Source organism: Marmota flaviventris, chromosome 1 (genome assembly GCF_047511675.1).
Source record: "Marmota flaviventris isolate mMarFla1 chromosome 1, mMarFla1.hap1, whole genome shotgun sequence".
Classification (NCBI taxonomy): Eukaryota; Metazoa; Chordata; class Mammalia; order Rodentia; family Sciuridae; genus Marmota; species Marmota flaviventris.
The window spans coordinates 18,897,655-18,922,638 of NC_092498.1; the positions used below are offsets into that span (position 1 = coordinate 18,897,655).

At 34.0% G+C, this 24,984-nt stretch overlaps 1 protein-coding gene across 4 annotated transcripts in view; it reads right to left on the reverse strand.

The window, feature by feature from the left end:
* The window catches only part of Nup205 (nucleoporin 205), a 68,509-nt gene that overhangs the window by 36,859 nt on the left and 6,666 nt on the right, over nucleotides 1-24,984 (reverse strand). For all 4 annotated transcript variants that reach the window (XM_027952190.2, XM_071611791.1, XM_071611798.1 and 1 more), the window contains exons 3-19: nucleotides 23,534-23,705; nucleotides 21,339-21,483; nucleotides 20,639-20,798; nucleotides 19,997-20,225; nucleotides 18,808-18,972; nucleotides 16,000-16,175; nucleotides 12,775-12,891; nucleotides 12,451-12,588; nucleotides 9,939-10,089; nucleotides 8,723-8,928; nucleotides 7,426-7,608; nucleotides 5,460-5,510; nucleotides 4,673-4,882; nucleotides 2,203-2,302; nucleotides 1,600-1,737; nucleotides 1,026-1,215; nucleotides 233-353 (exon numbers count right to left, since the gene is read on the reverse strand). In XM_027952190.2, coding sequence (XP_027807991.2) covers nucleotides 233-353; nucleotides 1,026-1,215; nucleotides 1,600-1,737; nucleotides 2,203-2,302; nucleotides 4,673-4,882; nucleotides 5,460-5,510; nucleotides 7,426-7,608; nucleotides 8,723-8,928; nucleotides 9,939-10,089; nucleotides 12,451-12,588; nucleotides 12,775-12,891; nucleotides 16,000-16,175; nucleotides 18,808-18,972; nucleotides 19,997-20,225; nucleotides 20,639-20,798; nucleotides 21,339-21,483; nucleotides 23,534-23,705 — 2,652 coding nt within the window. The remainder of the gene's footprint in view (nucleotides 1-232; nucleotides 354-1,025; nucleotides 1,216-1,599; nucleotides 1,738-2,202; nucleotides 2,303-4,672; nucleotides 4,883-5,459; nucleotides 5,511-7,425; nucleotides 7,609-8,722; nucleotides 8,929-9,938; nucleotides 10,090-12,450; nucleotides 12,589-12,774; nucleotides 12,892-15,999; nucleotides 16,176-18,807; nucleotides 18,973-19,996; nucleotides 20,226-20,638; nucleotides 20,799-21,338; nucleotides 21,484-23,533; nucleotides 23,706-24,984) is intronic.

Here is a 24,984-nt window from a genome sequence, read left to right on the forward strand (position 1 = left end):
CAGTGCCTCACACATGCTAGGCAAGCACTGTACTACTAAGCCACAACCTCAGACCCAGAGTACAGCCATTTTGTAAGCTACAGGGCCACATCCTATGTATAGTGTATGTAGTATACCTGTGACAAGTACAACCAAGTACTTATTCTTGGAGAATTTTTCCACAAACAAGAATATGGTTCCTCCATAGATACTGTAACTTCTGTCAGAATGCACCAAAAACAACATCAGTTACCTGGTCATGTGTGAAATCTCCAACCAATTTTATTTGAATATTGGAGTTGCAAGAGATACAGCAGAGGATCTTTGCACTTTCAAAAGCCAGTTCTGGATTAGTATTACCATGATACAGGTATCTTTAAAACAATAAAACGTTGGATGAACAATGTGATCAAACTTGATTTCCCATCATTTCACTAAACAAAGTTTAGAACCAGGGATTCCCTAACCCATAGAGCACTTTGGGGTAAATCAGAAAAAGATATCCCCTTCTAGTTAGGAACAGCCTGTCTTAGGCTAAATTGTGTCCTTCCAAAATTCATATGTTTAGTCCTAGTAGGATATTAGCATACGTAGCAAATTAAGTAAAACTGAAGTCACTGAAGAAGGCCTTAAAGACTGGTGATCTTATAGAAATTGGGGATTTGGACACACAGATCACCATGTGAAACTCAAGTGAGAGATCGTGGTAATGCTTCTGTAAGCCATAGAACACAAAATCATCAGAAAGCTATGATACATGTATGGAGAAAGATGTTTACTTCCTATCCAGCCCTATTCTACAAACACCCAGTTACCAGGCAGAAAGCAAATAATAATGTGTATTTCAACCTCAAATATTTTTAGGATACAGAATAAATTAGGGAGAAATTTTGAGATTCAGTTACTAAAATCAAAAGGGCTAGAAAAAGCAAGATTAAAAGGCCAATAATAAGGGATGCATTAGAGATCCAACAAGATTTAGAAATCAAAGTTAAAATGCTCATCTGATTCATATCATCATTTCTCTACCTATGAATATAACTTACCTTGCAATGTTTACTACATTATCTGCCTTCTTAGTTCTGGGATTAATTCCCTGTAATAGCTGTTCTAAAGGAGAGACTATGAGAGCCAGCTGACTCTCTCTTAGAAGATCCATGAAGAGATTTTCCTTTTGCAGAGTAAGGTTGAGAAGTGCAAGGCAATGCTGCACTGCTTTCTCCAGGTGTTTCTTCCCTGAAACCCAAAAATGAAAGTTAAAGCCAGGTGCAGTGGTGCACACCTGTTATCCCAGTGGCTCAGGAGGTCGAGGCAGGAGGATCACAAGTTCAAAGCCAGCCTCAGCAACTTACCAAGTTACCTGCCTCAGCAACTTACAGGCATCCCAAGCTTAATTTAAGTTTAAAATTTTACCAAGGCCCTAAGCAACTTAGCAAGACCCTATCTAGGAAAAAAAAGGTGGGGGGGGGGGGAGTGGGTGACTGGGTGGTGGTGGTGGTATACAGGTAATATAGCTCAGTAGTAAAATACGCTGTGTTCAATTCCAGGACTGGGGAGAAAATACTGTCATTTACAGAAGAATAAACTGTTTTTAAAACGTAACAACTTTTAGGTACATACCAGGAAAAGGGGCATAGGTATCAAGCTGTTTAACTCCTTCTTCCAGTAAACTAAGCGCAAGCTCCAACATTGGTGACTCATTCAAAAGATGATACATTAGACTAAAGCCAGGTGGTTTATAGGCTATAATTTCTTCTCCTAGATAGAACACAATAGTTGCAATGATGATGAATTAGTATTTTTGTCACATCCTGGCTTTCTATGAAATCATGAGATGTATAAATTCAATGGGATTTACACAAATGAAGGTAACTTCAATTTAGAGACAGTGACATAAGCTATATAAAGTAATAACAGTACTATAGACTATAACAGTACAGAGGAGTAATTCCCAAAAGGGAATTCCCATTTCATATAACAACTAGTCACCCATTAGGTTAAATCATTAAAGAATCCATAATGTAGTGCCCTTTATCTTCCATTCAAATTTTACTTTATTTTCTCTTGAACAAAATAACTGAGATGATTAAAATAATGAAACAAAACACTACTTTAGCTTATAAATATAAATTTGAATTTACAGCTATTTATAACTTATAAATTTTATGAGTTATAAATAGCTTTATAAATAGTTGACACCTTGTTTGAAAAGTGACAAATTACCTTGTAACTCCACAAACTGGTCCACAAAATCTTCAAGCTGAGGCTCATAATCTCTGAGCAGTTTATAAAATACCTCTAAGACAACCTCAGCAACTTCCCACTACAAAAAGAAACAAATATTTTAATAACAGTAAAATAGACCAAGGTAGTAGCCTTGCCAGGCTTTGCATTCCTATCACTTTTCTCTGAAAAATGAGTGAAGTCCCCTATTATTATCATTATTTTTTTGTATCAGTGATTGAACTCAGGGGTACTCAACCACTGAGCCACATCTCTAGCCCTATTTTGTATTTTGTTAGAAACAGGGTCTCACTGAGTTGCTTAGTGTCTCACTTTTGCTGAGGCTGGCTTTGAACTCAAGATCCTCCTGCCTCAGCATCCCAAGCTTAATTTAAGTTTAAAAGTTTTAAAAGTTCTATACAAATAAGGGAAAAATATTTACATCAAAGGATGAACGAATACAGCAATATACATGGTAAAATTAAAACTTTAATGCTTTAAAAATCTATGGCACAGAATTGGCATAAGATTGGTACTGTAGACAGGATGGTTGTTGAAATTATTTTCTTAAAATAATTCTTTCTTATATACTTCATTTTATCAAGGCTGAATTTTGGAATGGGACTACAGGATGACCAATTTTTATTACTTTAAAATTATTTACTTTTTTGTATTTTCCAAAATTTTCAAGAAAATTTATTCAAGTAAAAAAGATATATCATCACATGATGAATTTTCGAATTAAAACCTATAGACATTGCCTCTAACACGCTATATTTATTATTTATCTCAATGCAAACCACTGTTTCTATGAGAAGCTGTTGTCCTAAAAATAGAGTTCCATAAGTCAGGCTCAAGAAGACTTTTAAGTAAAATAAATTCTAAGAATTGAGGGAAATATTTTCAGGTAAATATGTGGGGGTAGAACAGAAATCAATGACAAAAAACACTTGAGAAGTAGCTACATATGGATGAAAAAGAATAACATCTGGAAAGAACTTGGCTGACTAGAGCTCTAAACACTTAAGTCATTGACCTTTTTAAGAAAAGGCAGATAAGATATTTAAAACAAGTCCAAAAAAGTGTCAGAACATTTTTTTGAAGATACTGCAATGATCAGCACCCATTAATCACCTAAAATGACTTTATTAATGAGGCATGGCTGCTGTTAATGATTTCATCAGATCAGAAAATTTATGTGAATAAGATAGCTTACATAAAATGTATTCCCTTTCAAATGTGTATTTTTATTATAAGAAAAACAAAAATTATAAAGCAATTGACAAAAAATAAAATTCAGTTATTTGTGATTATTATTAGAAATAAGCTTTTTCGACTGATAGGGCAATGAATACACAAACTATGCTACATACAAATAACGAATGTTATACAATAACTAAAAAGACTACTTTCAAAGAATCATTAATGATATGAAAAATATTCATGAAGCTAAGTGGCAAAAAAGGAACATAAAGCAGTCTATTAGCTCAAATGTTATTTAAGTATATATGAATAGAAAAAAGATTAATAATAATAATCCTTCTTTTGGCAATAGGGTTATGAGTAATAACATTTCTACTTAAATTTTCCAAATTGCCCCAAATTAGCAAGAACTAAGCTATTTTTATAATCATTAATATAACCCAAAAAACCCCATCAGGTTCCAAAACAACAAACTATAAAAATAAAGTAGAAATGTTGCTACAAGATACAGCCAAGGGTATTCTATGAACTAATAAATAGTACTATAGACTAACGTGAATTACATCAGAACCTGGAATGGTCTCTTACATAGCTTAGTGGTCATGAGCTTGGATTTGGAATTAGAGTCCTAGGTTCAAATCCTGGTCCTAGACCTTAAGCAGGTTCCTTAACCTTGCTAAGCCTCCATCTGTAAAATGGGAATATTAATAGTACCTGCCTCAAGATAATACTGGAATTACATAAAATGATATATAAGCTCAGTGGTATCTTACAAGCAGAGTCAATGTGTGCATAATGTCAGTGCTCCCTCAGCCTTCAACCATGGCAGCCACACCTAATGGTTCATAATACTCCTTTTCCCACTATGCCAACACTCCGCAACCCACAAACACTACTAACAGATAAAATGTGAGCAAGTTTAAACTTCCTTTAATCCCTGAACTAACTCATCCCAATAAGGGAAGTGTGTTTTCAACAAAGGTATAACATTTGTGGTTCAATTTTAGTAAAAATATGCTCAATTAAGGATCTAAATATCTACATGACTATAAACTCATATAAATTACTCATTCCTAAATGTCAGTGCTTTGATGTTAATGCCCAAACTTATTTCTAATGCACAAAAATTAATCCAAAGACATTTGAGAATTAAGACTAAATTTTACTAACTTTCAGAGGCTAGAATGAATTTACAGAATTCTAGAATGATAAAAGAAAATGCAACAATAAATGAATAAGGAGAAATAAGTTTTTCTCTGAACATAACCTTTTCAGCTGCTCTTCGGTAAGCTCTTGTGCGGAATCGGAGAAACACAGAATCTCTAAGAAATTGCAAATAAGGGTCAAAGCCAGGGGGCCGAAGACCAGCGCCCAAATTAGAAGGAAATGAGCTCTCCACCAAGGTACTAATAAGCTGGCAAAAGGCCCGAGTCAATGGGTATTCTTCACATCGGGATTCTATTTCATTGAGCTCAACCTTTAAAGAAAAAATAAAGAAAATCTGACAATACAGAACTAACAGCTGAGTAGTGCAGAACATTTTACAGAAATTAATTAATAGTACTATATCACAACAAAAGATAAGTAACAGAGATTACTAATTTTTCACTGAGAGGAAAAAATAAAAGTATTATATCAATATAGAAGGGTCATCTGAAAGAATTTCAAATTCCCACACAATGTTCCAAACTTGAATTAAAAATAGAAATCTTAAATGTTTCTTTAAAAAAAGGAAGAGGGAAAATAGAAACTAAAAGAATTAATTATCACTTCAGGTTAACTCAAGTAACCTAATTAAACTGAGTTCAAATCAAAACTTTTCAGTTTGGATAGCTGCCATGTAACATTCTTTTCCAACATTGAAACATTGAATATTTTGGTTCCTTTCACTTAGTGTTTCATCTTTATTTCAACACTGATCAGAAAACCCTTCAAATGCAAAAACATTAGAATTAAAAACTATAGACACTTAAATGTTAAGAATAATTTTTGCATTTTTTTTAATCATTACAAGTATAAATGAATATAGCATTTAACTAAAAGGAAAACTTTACCTCAATACCAATAGCTTGCCTCTGGCTTGGAACCCTGACGGTCTGCAGTATCTTAAAATAAGAAGTAGATGTTAGGAATGCTCCTCAATCATCAATTCACAATACTTTACTCTCCAGCAATGTAATATCACATACCTCACCCACCACACCCACACATCTCACACTGTCCATCAGAAATAACAAGGGAGGAGCCCCTCCTGGACTTTCATTAGCAATTCTGGGAGAGTTAGATACAACTTTCAATTTTATGGTGTGTAAAAAACTGGTAATTTCTAAGATCAAATAAGAGCTCTGTTCAGTAAATTTCCTCTCAGATATTCTGGAAATGAATCTTAAAAAAGTTATTTACAAGAAGAAATCTCACCAGCGTGTAAGACACTGCTCTCTGTCCACAACCAGCCCTACTTAAACCAAGAAGTTAGCTTACTGAAAATGGGTTTCTTAAAGAGATTCGGAGTTAAGATGTTGTTCTGATCTTGTTATGGGTCTAAGTATTCTACCATATAATAAAATTATATTTGTGTATAATTTATATGTAACATATGTATAGTAAAATTGTATTTATTCACAATACTTTACTCTCCTGCAAGTCAAGAGTGTACTATCAAGTAAAATACTTAAAAATTAAAAAAAAAAAATGTTTTGCTCTAAGGATAGAAATGTCATTGTGTAACTAAGGAGAACAAATACAAAAATGAAAAAAAAAAGAATGTCAAAACCCAATTGCATTGCATTTCAGATGTACAGAAGTAAACAGCATGTAGGAATCTGATAAGTACTGGTATACTCATGAATCAAAAAGGGAAGTGTTGCAAGGTGCAGCGGCTGTACCTATAATCCAGGCAATCAGGAGACTGAGGCAGGAGGATCACAGTTCAAAGCCAGCCTCAGCAACTTAGAGAGGCCCTAAGCAACTTAGTGAGATCCTGTCTCAAAATAAAAATAAATAAGGCTGGGGATGCAATTCAGTGGTCAAGCATGCCTAGTACAAAAAAAGAACCTGAAGTGTCAATAGTAAGCCAAAAGTGGCCCAGCCTCTCAACACACAGTCCCACTAATTATTGTTTTCCTTTTTTTTATAAAGTACAATTCACATCTTTAGGAAGCATATGTTAGAATTACTCTAGAATACTACTTTAAAATGGATGCTTCTGTAAATAATGAGTTATAATGACAGGCTCGTTTATGTTGTATTGCTCCTAAGACAAAACACATATTCCATCTAACAATTTTCTTAGGGATATTTCTATAAGGCATATCAATTTTTCTTTTCCACATTATCACATAGAGAATATACTTGATAGAAAAATTCCAATGGAGCTTGCATTTAGAGAAAGAAAAAGACTCCAAATATTATATAACCCATATATTTCCCCTCCCATGTCAGCATAAGTACATTTCCTAAGTGTGCAGAAATAAAAAAAATTCCTGCTATATGCCCATTTTAGCACAAAAACTATGTTCCTGGCAATAAGCCTTCGTGACCACCAGTAAAAAGTTCTCTGGTTATTGTTAAAATTTCTGTACCAAAATAGCAAACTTGTGTTGCCCTTTAATAGGAAAACAACCTCCACAGATATTTCACTCTTCTGATATAGGGAAAGATGGATATAGGAAAGAAAAACAGACATTTCCCATTTTAATGTGTTTATATGACTTATGAAGGCTTACAAAAGTTTGTCTAAAAGACAGAGAAATTCCATCTACCTATCTTTACAGACATTGAAAAACAAGATCTTCAAAAATGTATTTGAAAAACCAGTCTCTGGTAACCTAATAAACTTACCAACTAATCCAAGAGAAAAACCCAGGCCTATTAGTTTCTGATGCTGTACGTGGCCCCCAAACCATAACTTTCTCATTGAGAAGTCTAAGACATACCGTAAGTTAACATGTTGCTCTTGCTTCTACGGTGTTTTTGAGCTCACTTTCCAAATAATACAAATAAGGGAGTTCATAACACTACCTGAGTGTATTCCAATGACTGCCAGAGGGAAGCAGCAATTTCAGGAGACTTTCCAAAAGCTGCGAGAGTCTTCAGTAGTTCAGCTTTGAGAACAGGGGGAATACTACACTGTAGGAGCCCAAGAATCACCACAACAGGGGTCCACTGAGGATGTTCACACAGAGCCAAACGAGCATTTTCACTCTGAGAAATGAACACACACAAAAAAAGACATCTCAGTTTTACTTTAGACACTCTGTTGCCCATGCTGATCTCTAGTTCCTAAACTCAAGTGATTCTCCTGCCTCAGCTTCCCCACTAGGCTGGAATTTACAGAGGTACATCCCCAAGTTCAGCTTTCCATTTTTAAAAACTAAGAAAGGAAAATAACCAGCAATCACTTAACTGCTAGCATTTATACAGAGCCCTGACAGATTTAATACATACTAAACAAAGATAAGCCTAACATGTTTGCTTGAAGTCTACCAGTGGATCAAATCAAATTGATAGTATGGTCAATGTAAAGAACAGAGAAGAAGCAGCCTATGAAGAACTACTTTTGATGATCCAAGTATGGAAAATAATACTACAGAGATAAATGGTCTGCTAGGGTCTTATAAATATTACCTCAGCATTTTAAATCCTCTCTGGAAAAATATATTATAGTGTAATATCATGCATGAATGAATAAATACTTGTCTTTTTCAGAGGAAAAAATAGACATATATAGTATCAAGTTATCTCTTCATTTTCAATAATATAAATTACTAACTTGACGTTTTGACATTTAATAATGTTAATCATGATTAGAAAAACCAAAAAGCTAGAAGATACTATTCCTTTCCTCCAGAGAAAACATCAGCCTGAGCACTTAACTTTGGTCTAGAAGTTGGAAAATAATATTATGAAGATAAGTCTGATTGTAGCTAGTAAAATGCTTTGTTATGGGGATAAAAAATAATAATTCCGTAAATCGCCTTTCTTTTTAATTAAAGTTATTCTCTATGTATGCACACACATTATCACTACATTTGTGTTAGAAAACCTTCTAGAAGGATGCATACCTAAAACTCATTCTTACATGCCACTCTGGTTCAGGTTCAGGATATTATTTTCATACCAAAGTTATTCCAATGAACAAGGTTACCACAATTTATACCCTCTACCAGGACAAGAAAAGAAAAAGCTTAAAGGCAGAATGCTATATTGTGCTAAATTTATCACTCACATGTGTAAGAATGAAGAGAAAACGTTTGACCCCTTAAAATATTACTGTGCTAGAATGTAAGTAAACTTATGCTGTAGATTGGTTACCTACCCAAGTAATGATGGTAGATGTGAGCTGCAAAAAAGCAATCAACCCATCTTGCTCCTTCTGGGTGATGCCACGTGAAGGAAGGTGACGGTACTGGACACTATCTGCACTTGGAAGATCCTTTCGGAGATGTTCATGATAAAGCATTAAGGAGTGAAAGAAATGCTCCCAGGAAACAGGACTACCACCTGCTCCCTGAATATTTTCAACTGTAAAGAAAGGTGGTACAGAATATTTTTTCAAAAACCTCTATTCATTTGCTTAGAAATGAAAATAAAATTAATTTAAAACAATAAACTTTGTCTTTGTCATAACACAAAGGCAATCTTGTTCCAGGTAAGTAGTATGTTGAAAAAGGGTTAACACACCTCTAAAACTAGAATTTTGAACTAATTTTTCCTAAGGGCTAAGAATGGGATGATATCCATGTAAATATTAATTATTTTGCATGTCAGTTACCTGCTTAAGACCCACAAGAGTTCTGTGCTGTCATATAGCTATTCAGGGCTGCTTTCCCCCACAAAATAACCCACAAATATTAAGCTTTCCCAAAGAAAGGTAATTACATTCAAGATTTGTAAATTATGCTATTTTGTATATTTTGCCCCTAGTGTACAACAGTAGGGGCAAGAGTATAGGATATAGAACAAGGAGGCCCTGACAAAGTAGATCTGACAGGCAGATCTCAGTTCTAATCATGGCTCCCCAATGACCTGTCACCTTGGGTAAATTATTTTACATCTCTAAACCTCAGCTTCTTCACATTTAAAAATGAAAATAATATCTACCTGACAAACCAGATGTCTACTATCTCTTTTCCAGTGTTTTTGATTTAACCAGACCTAGTCTAAAAATGAAGTGAGAAAACTGGGAGAGGGTCAAGAGAAAACTTTAGAAAAACAAGTATTTTTGAAAATAAAAAAAGAAAATAGATGTGGAAAGGGAATGTATTTTTCTTTGTATACCAGTTGTGTTCTTGAAATATTACACTTATTCTGATTTGTTAACCTGAACTGTACCTATAAATGAGAATGACAAAATTCCCAAATCTGTGAGACCATAATCAGTGTGTCACCAGCATGCTTCTTGTCCTCTGTTGTCATAAGGATAACATATCTTTGGAGAAACCCAGCAAAAATAACCAACCTTCTTTACTAAGCAGTGGGATACCAAACTCAACAGTGTAACAACAAACTTAAACAACATCCAATTTCCTTACCATGACTACTCCCATTGACTTTGAGCAGGCTAAAACAGTAGTGTGCACACTGAGGGCCATTGGCCAATCCCTGGAGCATTTTCAAATAGGGAATATAAATAGTTGGAGGCAAAAGGTCACCCATTTGCCTAACAAACTTTGACAAGACAACCTGAAATAGAGAAAAGAAAATAGTTTAAGTAAAGCATATATTAACTATAATGCAACATGGACTAGCTAATAAAGACTATATAAACTAAAACCAGTTTTCTGATTTTACCCTTGCAAAAGACAAAATTGGTATTTTATTTATGAAAATAGTTTTTTAAGCTTGTCATCAGCAATTTAATGCAATTACAGAATATTTTTGTGAAAATAAAATGCATTTCCCCCCCAAACATCTCAATGTTACAACATAAGACTAGATATATTTTTTTCTTTTTTTGCAGAACTGAATATTGAACTCCCAGAAGTTTGGGAGGGTGAGGCAGGAGAATTGCAAGTTCAAAGGCAGCCTCAGCAACTTAGCGAGACCCTGTCTCTTAAAATATACATATTAAAATGGGTTGGGGATGTGACTCAGTGGTTAAGCACCCCTAGGTTCAACTCACAGTACCAAAAAATAAAAATAAAAAATCTTGCATATTGAGCCCAAGGACATTCGACTACCAAGCTATAATCCCAGACCTTTTTTTTTTTTTTTGTAGTTGTAGATGGACAGAATGCCTTTATTTTATTTGTTAATTTTATGTGATGCTGAGGATTGAACCCAGTGCCTCAGCAATACTAGGCAAGCGCTTTGCACTGGGCTACAACCCCAGCCCATCCCAGACCTTTTTTTAAAAAATTACTTTTTATTTTGAGAAAGGGTCATACTAAGTTTCCTAGGCTGGAGTCAAATTTACTATCATCCTGGTTCAGCTTATGCAGCTGCTATGATTGTAGGCGTGTTTCACAAAAACTGCGTGACTATACACCTTTAAAAAAAAAATTTTTTTTTTAGTTGTTGATAGACCCTTATTTATTTATACATAGTGCTGAGAATCGAACCCAGTGCCTTACACATGCCAGACAAGTGCGCTACCGCCCGAGGAGGCCCAACCCCAGCCCCTAAACACCATTTTTAAATATGTAAAATACCTGAAGAAATTTACTAATCCAAAATTAACCAGCAAATTCAAAGGTACACTTAGAACTCAAAGTTCCTAAATGCCAACTGCATTAGTATGAAAACCAAGCAATCAGTAATTATTTTGACAGTAACCTAAACATACAACTGTTGTGTTCCCACCAAAACCATGTTCCTATACTCCTGCTGTATTAAGCTTCTTTCTTAGTTTTCCCTTTCTACTTGCTTATATTTAAAACCTATGACTAAAAATATTAATTCAGACTCATTAGTTGGAACTACACTGAAAATGTATAGATATCTGAGAAATTTTATTAAATGCGTTAGGTATAACAAGGTTTTATAATGACATAGGAAAATATCTTTATTTTTAAGACAGATCCTACTTATTATTAAGGAGTGAAATGTGATATAGACTATAATTTCCTTTAAAAAAATCCCAGCAAAATAAGTGTTAGAAATAATGGGAATAGATGAAGCAAACATGGCAAAATGTTAACATAAAATGTGAAATTAAGATGTTAAGTATTCATTATAATTATCTTCCAAATGTTTGAAATTTTTAACTGAAAAAAATTTTAATCTTTAAAAGGTTAAAGAAAAATTTTAATCTTTAAAAGGTTTAAAAGGTTAATACATCCTTCTCTGAAACATTTTTCAAATGGGGAAAAACTGAAACAACACAAGAAATACAATAAAATAAAAAGAAAGCATCTGATCCCAGACTGCAGAGAAAAATAAAAAAATATACAGCATAAAAGCTTCTACTCCAAACATCCCCAAAAGACAAATCCTGACATGGCAATCCATTTTATTTACTTCTGTACTTCACACTTTAGACAATATAGGATGGAAAATGAACTCTTGTCTATGTTATCAATAGTTATCATAGGCATGTTGTCATCAATTAAAACTTCTAAGGGCTGGGGTTGTGGCTCAGTGGTAGTGCACTTGCCTAGCATATGTAAGGCACTGGGTTTGATTCTCAGCACATCATATAAAATAAGTAAAATAAAGGTCCAACAACAACTAAATTAAAATAATTTAAAAAAAATTCTAAGCCTTGCTCCTTAATATTTGTACCTCTCCTACTCCTAAAACTTGATTAAAATCATGTATATTGATTACTGTTGCACCTTTGGAGGAGAGACTAAAATACTAATAAAACTAATGATGAGACTTGCCTTTTTAGCCTCTAAGCATTTAACACACAACCTGTAAAATGATTAGAACTTGAATTTAATGGTTTTAAACTTCCCCAAATAAAGGAAAAGTATAAATTTCTAAAAATTAACACTAGAGGTCTTTTGTATTAAATAGCAACATCAAGAGTAACATCTTTCATATTTTCAAAACTCCCAATTACCACACCAGAGTATAAAAGTAGAAAGCCTAAAGACTCACCTGGCGTTGAGGGGGTCGCTGATGAGCCACCCCCAGATAAGAGCCCATGATGGTGGGAGTCTGCAGAGGCTCTGAGGGACACCAATATTCTAGGGCAAGTTCCAAATGAAAAGGATTTTTTTTATATAGTTCACCAATCTGCAATGAATAAGCAAAGACTGTGGGAAATGCTTATAATAAAAAAAATGCTTTAAATAAGAACATACAATAGTATTGATTTCACTTGTGGATTTAAAGTACGATAGCTGAAATTTTCTAAAGTAAGGAAAAACATAAGGAAGGGACAAAGAGATGACAAAGTACTCAATATAATTAGTGGCTTACCAGGAGCATTAAGTGTTCTAGATCTCTTCTGAGAGAAATGGGTGGTTCATTACCCATCTGCATACTCATGTGAATTATTCGAGCATCTTCATCTGCCCGGTTCCTCAGCTGTTTCACCTATTAAATTTATTAGATGAATATGAACTTCTTATTTATGGAATAATAATATTGAAATCAGGATATTAAGGATAAGACAATTATCTTAAGTGATTATATACCAGAAAAAATTTAAAAAGTATCTATTCTACTTCAGCGACATGAAGAAGTATGCAAGGAAATTTATTACAACATTACTACCTGTAATTTCTAATATCTTAACACTTCAAAGAATTTTAGACTGCTTAGAAGTTGAATTTAACCCAGTGTTTTCCCAATGGGGCCACTACTGACATTTCAGGTAGGATACTTCTTCACTGGAATGGATTATCCAGAACATTCAAGACACTTAGCATCCCTGGAACTAAATACTAACCACCAATAACAACACTACAGTAATTATAAAAAGCAAATGTAGTCCTGCTCATTTCCCAACATGCTGTAAAGATTATCGTAGCCCTGCTTTTGTTTACATTTGTGTAAACTAAATACCCACCGAAGTAACAAACTACTTCTTAACAACAACAAAAACAAAACAGCTTGATGAATCCACAATTATATGTACCTGAAGATTCCAATAGTCTTCTTTCAATGTTCAATAGAACAAGTACAGAGATAATCAGTAAGGATCTGAAAGACTTGAACGACCGTAACAAGCAACTTAACCTAATTGATGTTTGTGGAACATTCCACAGAACAGTAGAACACATATTCCTTTCAGGTGTACACAGAGCATATATCAAGATAGGCCATATTGAGCCATAAAACAAATGTCAACATAATTGAAAAATTACAATGTTCTCCTACCAAAACATAACTAAATTAAAAACTAGCGACAGAAAAATAACTGGGAAGTCCTCCAAACATGTGGAAAATTAGACAACATACTTCTATATAAATACTCGGGATATTTTAGAAAATATATTGAAACTGAAACAAACAAAAAAATGCAACCTGTTAAAATTTGTGTAGCACAGCTAAAGCAATTACTAGAGACAAATTTATAGTACTAAAAAAAAGTTTATATAGGGGGAAAATGTTTCAAATCAATAATCTAAGCTTCTACCTTAAGAAACTAAAAGGAAAAGGGCAAATTAAACCCAAAGCAAAAGCAAAAAAAAAAAAAAAAGAGCTGAAATAAGACAACAAATTAGGCCAAAAGCTAATTTATTAGAAAGACCAGTAAGATTATAAACCTCTACCAGGTTAATTAAGAATGGGAGAAGGCGCAAATTACCAATATCAGGAATTAAAGGAAATATCACTACAGATCCTATAAAAACAAAAAATACAATATAGTACGTTAGGAATAACTTTATGCTAATCAACTTGGTAATTTGAATGAAATAAACAAATTTAAAAATTTTTTTTTAGTTGTAACTGGACACAATGTCTTTATTTTATTTATTTTTATGTGGTGCAGAGGCTCAAACCAGAGCCTCACACATGTTAGGGGAGCGTAGCTCTACCACTGAGCCTCAACCCCAGCCCTGAAACAGACAAATTTACTGACAGCTACAAACTGCCAAAGCTCCCTCACAAAAAAAAAATACATAATCTAAGTAGTTCTATAGATATTAAAGAAATTCCAGTATCCCAACATTATGTAAATTCAGTGTTTACCTTATTACACACCACTTATGATTCTTCTATCAAAATTCTTCTCAACCTTCATCTTTTCATAATCAGACTCATTTGGGTTACTAATTAGGAGATAATTTTAAACCTTAACTCTTCTAAGGATTCCACAAATATAAAATGAAAGGATTGACAGGTTATCATTAAAAGGACTTGATGCTACCTATCAAGTCCTTTGATGTTACTGTCGTTTAGATATCTGTTAGGTATACTCTATTCCTTACCATTGTAATTTACTATCTGCACCTCTTATTGTTATAATCTATATATTTTTTGTATCTATCTTATGAATTAGACTATAAATTCTTTGTTGACAGGGAATAAGTTTCCTACATTTTTTTTTTTCCTTAGTGCTGGGGATTGAACCCAGGGTCTTTTTCATGTGTGATACCACTTAGCATATCCCCAGCTTTATGTGTCTTCCTCACTATACTTAAGCATGGTACCTGCATCACAGGAGAAACAGTGAACACTGGATTCACTAAGTAATGAATAAACACTTCACTCCTTGACTGTTTTTGCCACTTTTTTTTTTTTACTGGACACAATACCTTTATTTTATTTTATTTATTTTTTATGTGGTGCTGAGGATTGAACCCAATGCCTCACATGTGCGTGCTAGGCAAGGGCTCTACCACTGAGCCACAACTCCAGTCCCTGTTTTTGCCATTCTTGGTAATTTTTCCATTTGCTTTATGTTTTCTAAAAGGCATGGTATTAGAAATCTAATATGTATTTTAAGTGTAGAACCTATGGGGTGCTTTCTTTTTAACATACAAAGGGACAGTTTTAAAATATACATATATTTACTTTCTGCCACCATTTTGATGACTTCTTAAGCACAAAATGGCAAACAGAAAATAAGGAACTGTCAGAAATGGCTCCAACAACTCACTGCATTAAAGCTTCTTAAATCCATTACTTTACTTGTTTACATCCTGAGGCCCATTTATACATGATCAAGAGTCTAAACAATTATCTATGAGATTATTCACTGTGCCTCTTCCAAATCATTATAAAAATAAAGTTGTCTACTTTTTCCTTATAAACCATTTTCAATGTCAACTATCCCTTCTTAATGGTTTATTTTTGACTAATGGGGACTCTTTTATTTCATTTTCATGAGTCACAACTATAGTTACAACACACCATGTTCAACTTTTAGTCTATACGAGCACTAGACAAGGTGGCACACTCCCATAATCCCAGCAACTCAGGAGGCTGACAAAGAAAGACTGCAAGTTTGAGGCTAGCCTGGTCAACTTAGTGAGACCCTGTCTCAAAACAAAGTAAAACAAAAGAAAGTGCTGGGGCTATTGCTGTGTGCGTTATAGAGCAGCCCTGAGATCAATCTCCAGAAATGCCAAAAAAAAATATTTTCTTAGTATCTTAGAAGAGTTTTTTAGTTTCAAAAAAAAAAATCAATCAGTACAAAGTTATTTTACAAAATTCATTCACTACATTTTACTCATTTTGTATTGCTATTCTTACCTTCATTGGCATGAGTGCAAGGAAATCTGTAATGAGATTATGGGTTCTACGAATATAAAATTCTTCCTGATAGAAGTTTTCTGACACTACTACAGACTCAGTGAGGAAAAGGAAAACATTGTCAGCAACTGCGAGCTCTGCCATTGCTTCATCTGCTTCTGTGAATTCAGCCAGAGCTAGAAACATATTTAGAAACAAAAACATTGGGAAAAAGTCATTAACTCAAGATATAATACCTCATAATGGTCTGCTGATGGTTCAAATTTCAGATACCTTCCCAACCTTCTATCATGTGCTATACTTACTAAAATGAGATTACGTATAACTGTAACTAACTCATAAACTCCAAAGAATTACTGAAAAAGTATATTATAAAACTACATACTCTTCATAATAATAACAAAAGTGATGAAAATTAATTTAGACATGTGTAATATAACACTGACACAGTCAGAGACCTATTATCCAAACAGTAAAATATTAAAAATGATACTAAGGCTTTCATAACAATGAAATCGTATTGGTCATTTGGAAAAAAATCATCAAGCCAATGAGTAAAGATCAAAACCTGAAAAACTAAATCTTTACAATAAACTGACCTACTTACAACATTTTTAACATTTGGAAAATTTAAGTTACTACAAACAGAGAAAACATAATGAACTTCAACATGACCATCATTTCATTTCAATATTATCAATTTACTTCAGCTATATATATCCTCTCTTCAACAATATCACATTGAAGAAAATTTCAGACAAACATCTCAATATTTTAACATTTCAACATTTAAATATTTCTTTATACAACTCAATAAGATACTGAAAAAATACAGGTGAGGTGATGTATGCCTATGTCTGTAAGGCCTGTAAAGGCTGCAATTGCAGTTACATAGGTGGCTGAAGCAGGAGGATCACAAGTTTGTGGCCAGTCTCAGCAATTTATTGAGAACCTCGGCAATTTTAGCTCAGTGGTAAAGCACTCCTGGGTTCAATTCCCAATATAGAGAAAGAAAAAAAAAAAAAACCCAAACAAAATGATCAGTATACACACACACACACACACACACACACACACACACACATATATACATATACACATACACATACACACACACATACATACACAAAACCATTATCATATCTTCAAAAATAATTTTTCACTGTCAAATATGCAGTGATTAAATTTATAATTATATTATCAATGCGATGTAAGATTTTACTTTGCTTCTTTTGTATGGTCTGTTTGCTTTAAATAAGGATTCAAATAAAGTCCACATATTGCAGTTAACTTATACATTTCTAGGCTTCCATACATCTTTTTTTTTTTTTTTTTTTCTTTGTGGCACTGGGGATAGAATCCAGAGTCTTATGCATGGAAGGCAAGCACTCTACCAACTGAGCTATATCCCCAGCCCCATATATCATTTTTATTTTTTCTTTAAGTATCCCATAGTTTCTACAATGTGGTTAGGGACTGCATCCCAGTGGTATAGGTTATTTTCCTTCTTCTGAATATACTAAAAGTTGGTAGTTCTACCTAAAGACGCTTGATATGGCTTCAAATTTTTGTTAAAAGTATGTCATAGGTAGTACTGCACTTTTCTAACAAGATACACTATTGCTTGTAACTGCTTCTAAATTTTAAATATAAAATTGTTAGGTAACTTTGTGGCAATCTGGCATTGGAAAAGAACTGCTACATAACTTATTCTGCTTGGCTGTCACAGACACCAAATACATAGTCTGTTATAGAAAGTACACTTTCATTGCCTTGAAAAAAAGTCAAGAATATATAGAAGCCAAGATAGTCTCCATCAGAATAGATGGCTTTCTGTTTTGATATATGTTTTATTTTATATTTTGAAATAAAATCTGCATTCTACCCATAGCATTAAACTCACTGAGAACAAAATACTCTCTTAATTTCTTATTATGATTGATACTGACACTTAATTAAGTTACTAATGTTAGCTAAGTATTATTAACATCATTTATAGTTTACAATTTCTTGAGGCTGAAGTATAGCTCTGTAGCAGAGTATGTGCTTAGGAGTTTAATTTCAATACCCCACCCCCACATCACTCTAATAGCCCTAATTACTAAAATTTATTTAAAAAAAAAAAAACAAAAAACGAGAATATTAAACCAAAAAGATTAAGTAGCCAAAGATCTGGGACTTAAAACTATAAATCATAACATATTCTTATCTACTATTCTATAGCAAACTATAAAATAGGATAGCATATTCTACAGTGCCCCTTAAGATGTGATATGGGAAATTATAGTATAAGACTTTGATTAATGATCACAGCCACTTGAAGTTTAAAAGCTAATTTTATGTCAGAAAAGTAATGAAATAAAGACATATAAATGAAAAGAGTATGTGTAGTTGTAAAATAAGAGTTTGTACATGAATGTTAAAGTCTAAAGACTACCTACCTAAAGTCTAAAGGATACCTTATTATTATTATTTTTGGTACCAGGGATTAAACCCAAGGGCTATTAACCAATGAGCCACATCCCCAGCCCTTTTAAAAATTTTTGTTTTGAGAAAGGGTCTCATTAAGTTACAAAGATCTTCCCTGAGTTGCTGAGGATGGCCTTTAACTTGTGATCCTCTTGCCTCAGCTTCCTGAGTCACTGGGACTAGAGGCACGTGCCACCATGCCTGGCTAATAATTTTTTTATAAAGTGACCAAAGATAGACTACTTATGTTCATATTTATTTATGTCAAAAGATAGTACTTCTCCCAAAATGTCATTAACTGATACACTGACTCTCATTATAAAATTACCTACAATTTACCTGTCACATCAGGTAGTTGGGATATTCCCCTCAATGCCAGTGCCCAAGCAAGTCTAACAGTGGCTTGCAGCCCAGGTAATTTCCAAGGCTGTGAATCCTGAAGACGAGAGTGAATTGTTGCAATGTACTGTCTTTCTGTCAACAGTGGAAGCTGATGAATCATATCTGAAAACATAAAAATAGATGACTTTACCAAAAAGTACATAAATGAATTTTCACTTTTGACACAAAGATATAATGTCTGGAACTCAGAGCATCTGAGCATATTCAAAAAAGAATTATGGCTAGTTAATATTAATGTCTGACATACCATACATACTACTGTTAAGTACTTACACACAAAAAATGAAAGAAGAAAACAGATAACCAATTCTAAATTCTAATTTCATTACTTTCAATAATTTTTATAATATAAAATTTAAAGAAAGTTAGAGCCACTCATTTTTTCTACATATAAATTCTAAAATGTAAATAAATGTTAATCCTCAAAATCAAAAAGGTTTATGCAGCTGGGCACAGTGGCACATGCCTCTAATCCCAGCAGACTAGGAGGCTGAGGCAGAAAGATCGGAAGTTTAAAACCAGCTTTAGCAACTTAGGCCCTAGGCAACTTAGTGGAATCTTGTCTCAAAATAAAAAATTTAAGAAAGGACTGGGGATGTGGCTCAATGGTTAGATGCTCCTGGGTTCATTCTCTGGTACAAAAAAAAAAAAACTAATGTCTACAAAAATTTTTATCTCACAAAAAAACCAAACAGCAAAGATGAAATACTACTGACATTATAGTCAACAAACTGTTTTCCTGAAAGGTTTGAAAATGTGAATAAGTAGTAAAGAAGCAATCAAACCAACTCATGAGCATGTATTAATATACATGCTTCCTTCAACATGTCCACTCTAAATATGGAGAGAAACCAATCCTGTAGGAATAACTAATGGAGCTGCATTTTTTGTTGCTGTGATAGTGACCCTAACTATTCTCATGTGTCAACCATGCACTCTGCCACTGAATGTGAGTCTTAAATGTGATCTTACATCTAAACATTCAAATAAGGCTGAACTGCACACACAGAAATAATAGGCAATTGTGTATTTTGGTAGCTAAATATTACCTTTCTTGAATATTTTCTCCACAATTTTAAACCTCATTTTCAAAAACAAACGTACTAAAACATATAAAATTCAATACCATCTCGTTCTTCTGTGCTTTGTTCTATAAAACTGATATCAAAACAATATAGAAGTGCCATTAGAAGAGCCAAATTCACTGCATCCAGTGAGCCATTAGCCTCAACTGTCACTCGTTCTAAATGTCCAATAAGGAGGAGAGTGTCATCTTTGCTTAATGGTGACTGGCATGCCCAGGCAAAAAGACTTTCTGCCAGAGACTGCCTGCATTCCTTGATAAGATCAGAAACCTAGAAATAAAAACATATGATTATCAATATAAATAAATTACAGGAACCCTGATCATATTACAAAATGATCATATTACAAAATTTTGTCAAAGATAACAAAATAAAACTATCTGAATCCAAGTGATCCTAAAGTCTTATTTCTAGAATTATGAATAAATCCTATTGTTTATTCCTTAAACTTAAATTCCTTAAAAATATGGGGTAACCAATTTCTTGAAGAGCTCATTTCAGAACAAATACTAGAATGGCACATGCACAACTAGCTGAAACCAATGCTAGTGAATAGAGAGCTGACTACATATTTTGAAATGCATTATTAATTTTCTTTTGCCTTATGTCAAAAGTATTATAATTGTCATGATTCCTCTGTTTCAGATTTGATACAAACAACCCACAAATTCATCTCATCTTGCCTCTTTGCGATGTTTTTCACTGCCCAAACCTCTCTCTCGTTGTAGTTTCTCAAATTCATTATTCACATCAATCTGTGACACCAGAGTGAGGACTTTATAAGTCAATCCTTGTTCCATCAGCTCATCTGTAAAACGTGTTGTCATGGAAACCAGTTCTGGACTGTAATGAAAAGAAATAAACCTATATTGAACAATTATGCTTATACTTCCTCATAATAAATGATACAGCAAAAGCTCTTTTGATAACGTATTACTGAAAACAACCAGGATGAATTAATTATAACCTACCTTTTTACTTTTGGGTACCAGGGATTGAACGCAGGGATGCTTAACCACTGAGCCACATCCCTAGCCATTTTTATATTTTATTTTGAGATAATCTCATTAAGTTGCTTAGGGCCTCGTTAAATTGCTGAGGCTGGCTTTGAACTTGTGATCCTCCTGCCTCAGCCTCCTGAGCCACTGGTATTATAGGCGGGTGCCACAGCGCCCAGATAAGTACTTTCATTTGTAAACCAAATAAAGCAAGTTTAAACTGCTTGCTTTATTTGGTTTACAAAATAACTATGTTACTAAGCTTAGCTTATACTACATATTTTACTGAAACTGTAAAAACTTATGGAAATTTCTGTTACTTTTAAAATTATAATTCTTCAGGTAATCTCAAATTAACCTCTGAAATCCCAAGAAGCAAACAGACCTGAGTTCTAGAGTCCAAGTCTTTCCGCGTCTGGACTGTATCAAGGCTTTCAGAGAATTTGCAATGCACCGTTTTCCATCCCAGTATAAAAGAACAGCTACTAATCCTCTAGTAAGTCCAGGAAAATGTGGCTGTTGGTGCTCTCCTAAAAAAGAAAATTCAACAATAATTTAGTAAATATAACAAGTTCACTCTGCCTTAAAAAAAAAAAAATATATATATATATATATATATATATATTTTTTTTTTTTAGGTGTAGATGGACACAACACAATGCCTTTATTTTTATGTGTTGCTAAGAATCAAACCCAGGTCCCGCCCATGCTGGCGAGTGCTCTACCGCTGAGCCACAATCCCAGCCCCTCACTCTGCCTTTTAGCCTACTCTCCCCTTTGAAAGAATTCCACAGTCTTTCAGTTCATCTCCTACCTTTCTTCTCTACCCCAATCACTGCTCTTCTGCACTCACTTCAGTTCCTTAAATTCATCACTTTGTTTTCCCCTCGTCCAGGTGATTCTTCTGCTTAATGCCCTCTACTTTCCCGAGTGTCCCTCATTCCACATTTTTGCAACACCTGGACTTGTTTGCATACAAACTTGAATTCATGCATTGAATTGTTTCAAAATGGTTTCCACATATTTCTCCATGACTAGACTATATGTTCCTTTATACTAGTTGAAGTTTTATTTATCTTCATATTGCTAGAATCTTATGACAGGGCCTGGCACAGGGTAAATATAAAATAAATATTTCTTAAATCAAAGTTCTGAGTTACACTCAAACCTAAAGCATGTCCAGTTAACATCCTTCCCACAGAAGGAAAAACTACCTGCCTCGTTCTCAATATCATACTTCTTTCAATGAAGTTTAGAACAAATAGAATTTTGGTAGGCACATGATACTTTTTTGGCGGGGCAGGGTACCGGGATTGAACTCAGGGGGGGTACACAACCACTGAGCCACATCCCCATCCCTATTTTGTAAGTTGCTTAATGCCTTGCCATTGCTGAGGCTGGCTTTGAACTTGTGATCCCCCTGCCTCAGCCTCCAGAGCCTCTGAGATTACATGCATACTCCACCATGCCAAGCAGCACAAGATACTTTTAGACATTAAACACTGGTTCAAAATGTGTGTATTTTCTTCACATTTCCTCTGTCATAATTAAAATAACCTGCTCATTTTATAGAAATTCCAATCTCAGTTATTTTGGATCATATATATTTCAACTTCCCATTGCAATCAGATAAGATCCAAGTAACTCCCATGGCCTACAAAACCCAACACAATCTGATTCTTGCTGCATCCTCATCCTCTTTCACTCTCTTGTGCATTCATGAAACTCCAGTCCAGTGGTATTTTTCCCTTAACCAGGCCTTTTCTTCACACCTCAAACACCTACTGCTTAGTCTGTCTGGTACAGCCTTCCCCAATAGGTTGGGGCTGCCACCTTCTCATCACTGGGTCGCAGGCCAAATATCAACTAAGAGGCTGTGATTAAGTATGCGATACAGAATTACCCTAACCTGCCCCTTCTATGTCCCACTAACTTATTTTATTCCAAATATTATTATTGAAATTATCTTATTTTTGACCTAGTCATTCATTTTCTGAATCACCTCATCCAAAAATCTGTAAAAAAAGAAGTAACCTTACCTTTATGGCAATAAATGCTTTGTGCTATAAAACTCCGAAGATGAAATTTCTTCTTTCTTTTCCCCCTTGTATTGGAAATTGAACCCAGAGGCAAATTACCACTGAGCTATATCCCCAACCCTTTTTATTTCTTATTTTGAGACAAGAGCTTGCTAAGTTGCTGTGGGTCTCACTAAATTGTTGAGACTGGCTACAAACTTGCAACCCTCCAGCCTCATCCTCCCAAATTGCTGGGATTATAGGTGTGTGCCATCACACCCAGAACAACCTATTATTGTTTGCTAGTAAGTTACCATGTAAAAGCCTACCGTAATTCAGTGTAATTAATTATCTTAAGAATTTAACAACTCTGATCACTAAGTTGAAGTCTTCCCTTTAATCAAAGGTAAACAAAAAGAAATATTTTGAATATGGTTTTGTCAAGTAAACCACATCCTTAGAAATTATTTTAGAATCCAAACATTGAAATACTTTAATTTTGAGTGCCTAATTTAATAGTTCTATACTGCTTTATCAATGTATCAGTTAAATGTCAACCTACCAGCAAGGAGAAGCTCAACAGCTGCTAATTCCCCAATATCAAAAAGGTTGCTGAGAATAAAAGCTTCTTTAATGAGCTGTTCAGGAAGAAGCCGGGTTCCCTGTTGACCCTGGATGGCGACTCCCTCTGTACTGGCTTTCTGAACCTTCTCATGCTGTTGAACATTTTTTGGCTAGAATGATAAAATTGTAATCAAGTAATGAAAATAGTAAATGGAGAGAAGGGCCTACAGCATTACCTATAGAAGTGTATTCATGATAATGCAGACTGTAACAAGATAAACCCCAGATAAAACAAGATTAACCAAGATAGTCTGGAATTAAATCTTTATGAAGTAACATTTTGCAATACTTCAACTTTTTAATTCTAATACTACCTTCTCAATAAACTATCTCTGCTAAACTCTGAACTATAAAATTTAGACAAAACACACAAACATTATTCTATTTTTCAAGTTTCTAAAGAACTTTTCCAAATATACACCTAATTAATAAAAACATAAGGTTTTTAAATGGGAAATAATAAATGGACATAGGAATTATTAAACTACTAGCAGAGTTTATTAATATAAGATATAGTTTTATTTCCAAAAAGATTCTTTGATTTGTATATTTAACAAATGCCACGGGCAGCACTTGCCTATAAGTCCAGCAACTTTGTAAGACCCTGTCACAAAATGAAGTTTTTTAAAAAGGGGGTGATAGTGGGGATGTAAATCTGTGGTAAAGTGCTCCTGGGTTCAATCCCCAGCACCTCCGAAAAAAAAAAAAAAAAATTTTAACAAAGGACATACATCACAGAATTACCTCATAAACCATAAAATTTTAGATCTTAGAAAAGGCTACATAAGGAATGATAGTAAAATGAATCAGACATTATTACCCTATGTGCATAAATGATTACATGACCTTTGTAACTCTGCATCATGTATAACCAGAAGAATGAGAAGTTGTACTCCTTTTATGTATGATGTCAAGATGCATTCTACTATCATATATAACTAATTAGAACAAACAAAAAAAATTTTAAATGAAGGGGAAAAAAAAGACTACATAAATCATTTCACCCAGCTCTGCTATTACAGACAAGAAAACTGACACCCAGATAATCCAGGTAATTTGTCTATGGTCATACAACTCTACAGTGATGGACCCAAGTCTGGAACTCAGCTCAACTGGCTCCCAGGCTCCAGGACAGGGCTTTTTCTATGGATGGATGGAAGGAAGGAAAGAAGAATTGATGGAAGGGAGGGGAGGAAGGGAGTGAGTGAGGGAGGAAAGAGAGAGGAAGAAAAAGAGTTTTCAAATTTGAATCCCCTCCATCAAAATATTCTATTCCTAGTTGCAAAGAACTTCAAGATGCAGAGAATAATAATACATTAGAATTAATTAGTTTAGCTAACAAAATTACATAACACTAGGAACACTTAAAATGCTAAAGTGTGTCTGGAA